This window comes from Ostrea edulis, chromosome 10, assembly GCF_947568905.1.
Source record: "Ostrea edulis chromosome 10, xbOstEdul1.1, whole genome shotgun sequence".
NCBI lineage: Eukaryota > Metazoa > Mollusca > Bivalvia > Ostreida > Ostreidae > Ostrea > Ostrea edulis.
The window spans coordinates 23,678,371-23,689,778 of NC_079173.1; the positions used below are offsets into that span (position 1 = coordinate 23,678,371).

An 11,408-nucleotide genomic window follows, 5' to 3' on the forward strand; every position below is an offset into this window, starting at 1 on the left:
TTGTATTTTTCAACGAATGTAAAAAAAAAAAAATGAAATAAAAAACAATTTTATCTGAATGCATTATTGAAAGAACCGTTGTGGTGTAATAAAAATTTTATGTACAAAAACAAGCCAATATTTTTTCATAATTGGCTGAGGAGCGGTTTTAAATATTTGAATGATATTGTAAATGAAAATGGCATAAAACCTTTGGAATGGTTTGATGACAAACTTATCTGTAAAAAAAAACTGGATGTGTGAATATATGATTATAAAAACAGTTATAACAAAAACCTTCAAAAGTTATGAATTTTCAAATATACGATACGAAAACATTTTTCATGGGAATACGTCATACGATTTATTATGTAAAGGACATGTTAAAGTGTGTGATATCAATTCAAAGTTGATTTACGAAATTCTTTGCCATGAAAAATTTATACATCCATTACACCAAGCATATTACGGAAAGGTTTTTGAAATAACAAAAACGGCTTGGAAATCTATTTATGAACAAAAAATCTTATCCATAAGAGACAGAAGTATATCAGAATTTAATTATAAATTGTTAAATAATCTATTGTGTAACAGAGAATTGCCGAAGAAATGGAAGATAGTAGAAAATGATTTTTGTGTCTTTTGCAGAGATGCTAAAGAAAACAATGAACATCTTATCTTAAAATGTAAAAATGTTTCTCATATATGGGACATTGTTAAACAAATTTTAAAATTTGATATATCGTGGAAAACAATTGTGATAGGATTTTACTATGACAACAATGAAAAGACACTCTTTTTGAATAGCATAATATCTCTTATTGCCTGTAAAATATACAAGTATAAAATGTATTGTAGATTAGATAACAAAAACGAAAAACCTCAAGAAATATGTAATCACATAAAAAGTAAATTGAATTTTTATACAGAAGTGTACACAAAAATTCAGGATAAAAAATATGCTAAAGTTATGAAAGCAATTAAAGACAAATTGTAATTTATACACCTTTGCAGGTATGCCTTTTTATAATATGAAACCTCTGACAAATATCTGTCTATGCACATTTTTAACTATGCTTCAATGTGAGTTTATTTTGAACAATTTGAATTGATTACAAACAACTATATTTCTATATCAAATAAAATTTTGTAATAAACCTTTTATATATTGGTATTTTGCAAAAAGTTCCCACTATGAGGAGGGGTCCTGTCCTCCTATAGTGCTGTCATGGGGGTTGTGATATGAACTTTTGAATTGTTAACCCCGCATATGGCAGTTTCAGGTTCTTTATGTACATAATTATATTGTTGTGTTGTTGGTTTTTCCGTAAAAATAAGAACCTTTTTTGCCATAACATGTTAATAAATTTTGTTATATAACAGTATATTATATGTGTGTGTGTTTGTATGTATGCATATATGTTTGTGTTTTCTATATGTAGAAATTTATAAGTATAAATTTATATATATGTTTATGTATGCCTATATACATCTAATCCAAGGGGGCCCTGGCACCCTAGGTAAAGATTATAAGGGGGTCTCTGCGGAGACTTTACCCCGAAATAGTAATGTATTTTGGAATTAAAGACTGATATATGTGAGAGAGAAAAAAACAATAAATCAGAATCACACGTACACAAAATGATGTTACAAAGTTTCACATCTTTTAAAATTATATTTTTCATGAAAAAGTAGATTAAAGCGACTATTGAAGGAACATGTCGACACCGGTAACAGTTTTTAGCATGGTTTTTATTTGACGGTCCCACCGGTCCCAGAGTTTTCACATATTATTTTACAAAAGGAGAAAACAATATGATCATTCAACTATCAGAAAGCAGGCATCAGATGCCATATCTAAATCAACGAGACATGGGGCTCATACATTCTAATATATTCTTTTTATCGAATAAAAAGGGACCGGGATCGAAGACCGAGTATTAGTTAAGGGACCCAGGCCGAAGATCGATACCTAGACCGGGTTTTAGTCAGTACCGTTTAGAAGGCCTCGACTTTACTGTTTCATACAGAAGGACTAATGATATAATTGAAAGTTATCACGTTATATAAATTACAAAACTCTATAACTTTTCATAGAAATCCCAAATGATATTCTATTTGACCACACTATTTTCAAATAGTACAAAAGTACAGATCAGAAAGTGGTGTTCTGTTTGTAAAATTAGACGTCTACATATTAACATCGTAATCCCTATGCACATTTTATGTCATGTTATTTCTTCCGATATCTTTAATAAATGTTTCTGTTTATCGATGCATTAAGAATGAACAGAAGGCATCCAAAACAATGTACGCGAATTCTCATAATCAGCTGTAACAGCTGCATAATATGCGCAGTACTTATATACAGTGAAGCGACTTTTATTTGTTAAATATGTAAAATGCATTAATTATTACATTTAAAGGAACGGTTGATTACTACATCTAGAAGTACTCCGCCAAATATGCATCTAATTGCGACTTCAGTATTTGCAAGAGAGATAACTCTTCCGTATCCGCTAAAATTTATTCCGCTACAATTATTATAGCGTAAATAAATCGCCAAATTTTAGATCCGCGGAAAAATCCTGCTATATTGTACTTTGATGTCATCTAAATGTGTGTCAACTTTGATTTATAATACCATGTTTTCATCTAAAGGTGCGATGAATTCTATTTATTGAATTATAATACCATTATTTCGTCTATAGGTGCGTCGAATTCTATTTATTCAATCATAATACCATGATTTTTTTTTCTAAATGTGTGGCTATTTATAATTACTGAATTGTAATATATTTCATTGTTAATCAAAGGTGCGGTGATGTCATCATTGCATTAAATAAAAGGCAAAGATAACGAACAGTGATCAAAATCATAACTCATAAGCACTACAAAATAGAAAGATGGTCAAACACGGAATCCTGGATATACCAGATGTTGGATTTCTCAAAGAATCTTTGCAAACAGGAAACACAACGACACAAAATTAATGCAGATGGTGCATACCATGAACATGTTCTCCATTCTCAAGGCAATATCTTTATTGTTAAATGTTTTAATTGTAGTGGGTTCTTTTGACCCGACACCTGGATTATGTTTCCTTGTTCCTTCTGTGGTAGTCTTAAGACGATACCCAGTTATATCAACTTCTCTCTCACATTGATCATTTTGCATATTGTGGTTGTAAATACGAAGTACATTGGATTGCAAGATAATCGTAACGGCACTTATATTGACCTGTGGTAACGTAGATGCTGAACCATAAAAGGTTTTCAGCAGATGCCGGCAAAGTTTCGTGCAACAGGGTAGCGTATACCGCAAACGTAAGAAAAATAGCCATTGACATCCCAATTTGTTCACATTTTGCAAGAGGAAGCAAAAATCAGAAAACGTTTATAATCCACGCTTCCACTGTCGTCAGGGGAGGTGAGGTTATCATCTCCGCACAGCCAATCAGAATCGCGGAAGAATTGTCCGCCATTACCTCCGTCAAAACTTTTTATGTCGGAGGTTTTGAGGTGCAGATGTTTTAGTCCGATAACGTCGAGTTCTCTTAAAATTGGTGGCATTTTGTGCGTCGGGGAAATGCAACAGTGATTCGGGTTACCCAGAAAGGATACTAGAAGTGATGTTTATCCCATTTCCAAACCCAAAATCACAAAAAGATTAATGTTAACGTTGGATAAAGGCGTACTGTAGGCCCCACAGTAAGAGCAGAATGGACTGGCACACATTTGTATGTTTAAAAGTAAGTTAGTATTAGCAGACACTTATGTATTAGTTAATAGTAATAGTTAAATCAGGGACTGATAATAATACATGTCCATGCCATGTGTATAAATGTACTAAGAGATACAGGTGCTTGGGTTCAGGACCCCCCCCCTTCTCCCAAATAACCTACACGACTTGATTTAAATTATTTTTCGTTGAAATTCTCACTAATGCATGTCAATAATGTCTTGCATACCCCAAAATAGCTCTTTTTAAAAATTACCTCATTGGATATAACAATTCGTGTAGCTAGATTGTTAAGGGGAGGGGGATGTTATGAACCCAAGCACCTGTGCTAAGAGCTACACAATATTATATTTTTAATCATAATATTATCTATTAAAAAGAATCCCCTATCTAAACTATTTTCATATCTAGGGTCAATTGATTTAATGTTTACACCAATATACACTGTATGCCGTTTCTGGTCTGGTGTCTTAAATTTTCCCTGCTCAGCCATACAGATCATAACATACATATAACACGACTGTAAGAGCGCCATCAAAGTTTTCGTTCCATGATTCTTACAATAGATCATACCAGGAAATAAAGTTCTAAAGTTTCAGTAATCAGACTTATTCAGTGATCAAAGTTTTTAAATATCAATTGAATTTATGTCCATATATATTTTGTAATATATGGTTTTAAATTAGAATTTAGATTTCATAATAATTTGAGCAAACTGAAATAAGTAGCTAGTAAATTGTTGGGTGTAATGTATGCATAGGAACTTTCATGTAACACGTCAGGTCACCTTTTAAAATTCCATGGCCCCTCTCAGAATTTATGCTTTACTTCCAAATGCTAAAAAATAAGTGTTGTTTCTTTATAGATTCAGTGGATATATTTGTAACAGCAACACAAGTCAGAGAATTCACAAGACCTGTTAACAACAGCAGAAAATGCCTCCCATCGACAGAGCATACTGAATCATCATCAGCAACTCCATGCAGTTACCAATGGAAGCCCAAGATTAACCCCACCAACAGGCCACCCCTTTTGACATTAACAGTATTCTACAGCAAGAGAAGAAAAAACAGGATTGTTTTTATATTATATCAATTTGAGACATGCCACATAGAGTTTTTTTTTTTTTTTTTGGTTTTTTGTTGTTGTTTTTTTGTTTTGTTTTTTTTGTTTTGTTTTTTTTTTTTACATCTGAGCAAACTCCCCAGTGTGTAAAAAAGGAGGGACATAACAAATACGACAAAAGAATCAGTTATTATTAACACTGACGAGACTGAGACATAATTTTGAAATCAAGGACTTGGCATCAAGATTTTGTATTTCAACACAGTGTATCAGTGATATATTCTGTGACTGAATTTACCTTATGTTGTGTTAGGTTGTGTTTCAATATAGTCCTATTGGAATGATATTAACAACATGCCTACTGAGTAAAAGCTCAATTCCCAACAACCATTGATATCATTGATTGTGCAGAAAGGAAATCACAGAAACCATCTTCTTTAAAACTGCAGTTACAAATTATACATTCTGATCAGCTACAACCTAAAGGGAACTTGTGATCCTTTAGGGGACACAATGGACACTACATGTAGCTATATGCTAGTTTGTGTTATTCTGGATAAATAAAAGCTATTATTATTATCATATTTGTTAGTGAATTATTTACTTGATCTATGTAAGATGTTGCTGTTACAGAGAATAGTGGAATTTACAAACTCCTTTGTTGACTGATGGTGGGTTGAATTATTCTGGAAGGGGGGGGTCATTATGGCAGACAAAGGTTTCACGATATCCAAAAAACCAGGGGAAATATGTCTGCACTTCTGTATCTCTGTCAGTGTATTCCCACCAGTTAGTAAATGTATACATATGGAGACATCAATAAAGTTTGGATATTTTGCACCCTACTCACTCTTGGGCAAAACCCAGGGTTGAAGAGAAAATTGTAGAGCATGTGAATTCATGGTGTACTACTTGTATACAATGTGAGGGATTTGTTTAAAATGATATTCAAACATTTTATAAGAGAGATTTATGTCTAACTTTGGGAAAATTACATTTTGATAAATATAAACTAGTAAATTACTTAATTACTTAAAGTTTCCTTTGAAATGTGTGAATGCTCACAACTAAGAAAATTTAAGTATTTGTGCAGATTCATTGACAATTAAAATAGACAGATATTGTAAACCGTTTAGTCTAAAAGAACAATGATTATTCCATAGTTGTGAATTATTTGTTGAAAATAAAAATAAAACACTTGGTACTTAATTTATTTTCCTATCTATGATAAACTTAAGGTTTTGATATTATGACTTCTTTAACAAAGTATTATATTGTGTTGCTGATCCTATGTAATTACAACATGTACTATAGTAGAAGAGATTGGGTAACTAATGAAAACAGATGTTTTACGAACAGGATTTTTTTTTTGGTCCAAGTCTTTATAATATTCTTGTTTATAATCCAAGTTTTCTATTGTGTGTCATTTAACATATTCTTAAATGTACTGTCAGAATGGTGATGTCTATCAAACATTGTATACATTCTTTCTGTTGATTTGCAAGTTGGTTTTTTTTTAATAGAAATATATATTTGTGTGGACGTGAAATGATCTAATTAACCCATTACCATTAAAAAAAATATGCATGTAAATATATCAATGTAGATATCTAGATCTACAATATTCATGCAAGTATAACTGAAGTTGAACATTTAATGGAGATCATAGATGGTATTTGAGCTGCAATGTAAATTTTTGATAATGCATAACTGTTTTTCATAAGTAAATCATAAATAATAGTAAAATAAAAGATGCAAAAGCAAGCAAGCAGATAAAACATTTTATTGAACCGGTCAACGCAGCATAGATTTATATGATATACATGTAGTTATTCAGTTTCAACTGAACAACAAACATCGTCAATTCCGTAGCAAAACAATTATTTAAAACTCGGTAAACGTTCCGTAATTAACCCATCTGTGTATGAACAGTAAGCATCGATGACAGCCGAATCCTGCAAATCGATGGTTAGACGATGTGGTGTTTCTTCACCTCAAATGCAGCGAAAGCATGTAGCGCCAACAAATAAGTCATAGTTACTGTTTCGTCCGCGTTTTTACTCACTGAAATTATGTTAACATAACTTTCTCTGAAGTATGTCAAACCCTTTGACGGACTTTTCTGTGAAAATTCACGAGTAAACGAGGCGATTGAAAAGGTATCCTGTATAAGATTAAATCGTCCGCCATGTTGTTTATATAAGTTGACGGAATCTGAAAACATGTGACTTTCGTTGTCATCGGTGGGCGGGGAGTGGAAGCGTGAATAGAGAGTGTGATGATAGGAAACATTACTGTAAGAATCGCCATTGTAGGATGCCGTTGTATCGTTATTGTAAAATCCAGTGTCTACTTTGTTTTTCTACTTTTTTTTTCTTCTCTGTAGGCACCATGGTTCATTCATCATTGTATGTTCCGTATGATGTAGCGGATGTGACCGGTCGACAGGGAATGCTTATTCCTCCTAGGTACCTGATCCCACCTCTGGTGTGTCCAAGGGTCCATGTTTGCCCAACTCTTTATTTCTATTGTTTATAGGAGTTATGAGATTGATCACTGTTCGTTATCTTTACCTTTCATAATCCACTTGTAATTTAAATCATCCTCAAATATCATAGTGTTACGGTGGGCGCCACTTTATGAGGCAGGGGGTCTGGGGCCTCTCTGGTTCTAAGGCAAAGCCCTGGAGGGGGTCCAGAGGGGACGACCCGGAAGCTCCTGGATTTTACAGATTTTAAAGAGCTTGAAATATATCTCCAATTTAGTCATTTGTACTATTTCCTATCATTTTTTATGAGGTGAAATTAATAAAATGACGAAAATTTTAATGGGTTTTAGAAAAAATTAAGCTCTCCCAATAAAGTAATTCAAGAAATCAAACGATTTTGTCATTTATTTCTTCGGGAGTGGAAACAAGTATTGCTTCTTTTATCGTTTCATACATTTTCTGAGCAAGATACTATGATTTACCTTAAATTTGAAAATTTTAGGGGCGTGCCGGATGCGCCTCCCCCTTAAATCCGCCACTGTATTGTATAGAATTAAACTTATGCCCTTGAAAAAGCAGATATTCTCTCTCATATATATATATATATATATATAAATATATATATATATATATATATATATATATATATATATATATTTCATCTGAATGATGCAATTATCGACCGATTATATTATCTTCATCTTTTAAAACGGAGAGAATATAAATGGTTTATGCATAGTCTCTAGGGATTTCATTGAAATATCGCTGAATACTTTAATGAGCAAACATTTGTTTCCTTTCACATGCTATGCTTCCGTCTGGTGGCAAAATAATTCCTCAAATACATGTCATACATCTATAGTAGCGATACGTTACCAGCGATTGGTTGGTTGTATATTATTTAACGTCGTCCCTCTCGAGAATCTTTCATTCATTTGGAGACGTCACCATTACCGTTGAAGGGCTGTAGAAGTTAGGTCGTTGATCGGCGCTTACGGCCTTTGAATAAGGCGGGATCTTTTATGTGCCACAGCTGCTGTGACACGGGACTTCGGTTGTCGCGGTTCATTTAAAGTTTTATCGCCTCTTACGACAAACAAGGAGTGCTTGGGGCCTCTTCTAACCTGAATCCCCACGGGATAGTTCCAGTCAGATGAGTATTTGTACATGCATAATATCTCTTCTTGTCCTTCTGACATTCTCCAATGGTCAGAAAATCGGACATGTGGACACGGAAACTGCTTTACAAAATATGCTTTTCAAGGGATATAATCGGTATCGCAAACCTGTATTGAATATTACCACTAGTGTTCCGTTTGGAATGGTACTTACTCTGTTCAGTATAGAAAAGGTGGACGAGAAATCACAGACATTTTCATCCGTTATCTTGTTGTTTTACAAGTGGAGAGATGAGTACCTATGCTGGAATACATCTGAATATGAAACAAAATATCTTCGGGTTCCAGCTAAACAAATATGGGTTCCGTCCATTTGTACAGCTAACGAGCTTGCTGGTAAGAGGTGTATGACTTGCGAATCTGTGAAAGAAAACGAGGCTTTGATTCATTACACAGGACTTGTCACTTTGTATCACACAACTAAAAGTACCATTCAGTGCAAAATCAATCTACGGAAATATCCATTCGACGAGCAGAAATGCACTTTTGAATTCAAGTCAGTGTTTGCATCAATACACCAATTAGAAATGAATGAAGATTATTCTTTGGTTGATACATCATACGGAACATACAATGGTGAATGGAGTCTGGTGTCTACTAAGAATAAAATTCAAAGTAGACAAGATGAGAATAACCAGTCTTTGGACTACGCTCTGGATTTTACAATAAAGATACGACGGCGTCCTACGATAGCGATTCTTACGGTAATGTTTCCCATCATCACACTCTCTATTATAAACGTTTTCTGCTTCGTGCTTCCTATTGCAGATGGTGAAACAATCGGAATGTCAATGGCTATTTTTCTTACATTTGCAGTGTATGCTACCTTGTTGAGTGAAACCATGCCATCATCCGCCGATAACATTTCATGGTTCAATATCTACGTTACAACACAGGTTATTCTCAGCGCCGTTACAATTATCTTGCAATCCATTGTACTTCGTATTTACAACCAGGATCCGCAAAATGATGAGTATGAGAGAGAAGTTGATATATCTGGATATCGTCTGAAGACTACCACAGAAGGAACAAGGAAACATAATCCAGCTGTCGGGTCAAAAGAACCCACTACAATCAAAACACGTAACAATAAAGATATTGCCTTGAGAATGGAGAACGTGTTCATGGTATGCAGCATTTGCATTAATTTTGTGTCGTTGTGTCTCCTGTTTGCAAACATTCTGTGAGAAGTCCCACTTTTGGTATATCCAGGGTTCCGTGTTTTTTTTTTTACTCATCTCTCTATTTCATTATCTTTGCCTTTATTGTAATGCAATGATGACATTGCCGCACCTTTGATTAATAATCAGGGTTCAGTAAATGTAAATAGCCACTCATTTAGATAAAATCATGAAATTATGATTGAATAAACAGGACTCGCTGCACCTATAGACGAAATAATGCTATTATAATTTAATAAATAGAACTCACAGCACCTTTAGATGAATTCCTTGTACTATATAACGTTTGTTTTTTTACCGCGGTCTAAAATTTGACGATTTGCGGACTCAGATATGCTAATAATTTTAGCGGAATAAATTTTGACGGACAAGGAAGAGTTATGTTATCTCTCTTGTAAAAACCTGTAGTGAATATGACCACTAGTGTTCCGTTTGGAATATTACTTGCTCTGATCAGTATAGAAGAGGTGGACGAGAAATCACAGACATTTTCATCTGTTATCCTGTTGCTTTATAAGTGGAAAGATGAGTACCTACGCTGGAATACATCTGAATATGAAACAAGACATCTTCGGGTTCCAGCTAAAAATATATGGGTTCCGTCTATTTGTACAGCTAACGAGCTTGCTGGCAAGATGTGTATGACTTACGAATCTGAGAAAGAAAACGAGGCTTTCATTCATTACACAGGACTTGTCACTTTGTATCACACAACTAAAAGTACCATTCAGTGCAAAATCAATTTACAGAAATATCCATTCGACGAGCAGAAATGCACTTTTGAATTCAAGTCACTGTTTGCAGCGATACATCAATTAGAAATGAATGAAGAATATTCTTTGGTTGAGGCATCATACGGAACATACAATGGTGAATGGAGTCTGGTGTCTACAGAGAAAAAAATTCGAAGTAGACAAGATAAAGATAATCAGTCTTTGGGTTACCAGCTGGATTTCACAATAAAGATACGACGGCGTCCTACAATGGGGATTCTTACGGTAATGTTTCCCATCATCACACTCTCTATTATGAACGTTTTCTGCTTTGTACTTCCTATTGCAGAGGGTGAAAAGGTTGGGATGTCAATGGCTATTTTTCTTACTTTTGCGGTGTACGCTACCCTTTTGAGTGAAAATATGCCGTCATCCGCCGATAACATTTCATGGTTCAGTATCTACGTTACAACACAGGTCATTCTCAGCGCCCTTACGATCATCTTGCAATCCATTGTACTTCGTATTTACCACCAGTGCCCACAGTGTGAGAGAAAAGTAGATACACTTGGCTATCGTCTGAAGACTACCACTGAAGGAACAAGGAAACATGATCCAGTTGTCGGGTCAGAAGAACTCACTACAATCAAAACACGTAACAATGAAGATATTGCCTTGAGAATGGAGAACGTGTTCATGGTATGCACCATTTGCATTAATTTTGTGTCAATATGTCTTCTGTTTGTAAACATTCTGTGAGAAATACAATGGAATGATAACATCTCTAAATCCACAGTTAATTAAAGACACGATAAACATTGAAAGATTCGTACATCCAGAGATGTAAATAGATAGAAAATCGAGTTCAACAGGATATGTCCTTCGGTAGTTTCCTTTCCAAACGATAAATAGAAAACAAACGTGCAGGAATTAATTTTTGCAGCACAAAAAATTAAGACGAACACTCCATGAAATGTTCAGAAACATTCATTAAGGATATCGGAAGAAATAACATGACGTAAAATATACATAGAGATTACGATTAATCACAATGTGAAGATGT

General features: G+C 34.2%; 2 protein-coding genes across 2 annotated transcripts; both read left to right on the plus strand.

The window, feature by feature from the left end:
• The first annotated feature begins 8,978 nt into the window (after positions 1 to 8,978).
• LOC125665297 (5-hydroxytryptamine receptor 3A-like) lies at positions 8,979 to 9,638 on the plus strand. The gene has a single exon (XM_048897948.2). It carries the CDS (start codon positions 8,979 to 8,981, stop codon positions 9,636 to 9,638), a length of 660 nt encoding a protein of 219 aa, XP_048753905.2.
• Positions 9,639 to 10,045: 407 nt separating this feature from the next.
• Positions 10,046 to 11,104, plus strand: LOC125665299 (neuronal acetylcholine receptor subunit alpha-7-like). The gene has a single exon (XM_048897949.2). It carries the CDS (start codon positions 10,046 to 10,048, stop codon positions 11,102 to 11,104), a length of 1,059 nt encoding a protein of 352 aa, XP_048753906.2.
• Positions 11,105 to 11,408: the final 304 nt, after the last annotated feature.

Bases quoted from the DNA above. Each gene is read 5' to 3' on its own strand.
- LOC125665299 (XM_048897949.2), top strand. From the start codon at position 10,046: ATGACCACTAGTGTTCCGTTTGGAATATTACTTGCTCTGATCAGTATA.
- LOC125665297 (XM_048897948.2), top strand. From the start codon at position 8,979: ATGAATGAAGATTATTCTTTGGTTGATACATCATACGGAACATACAAT.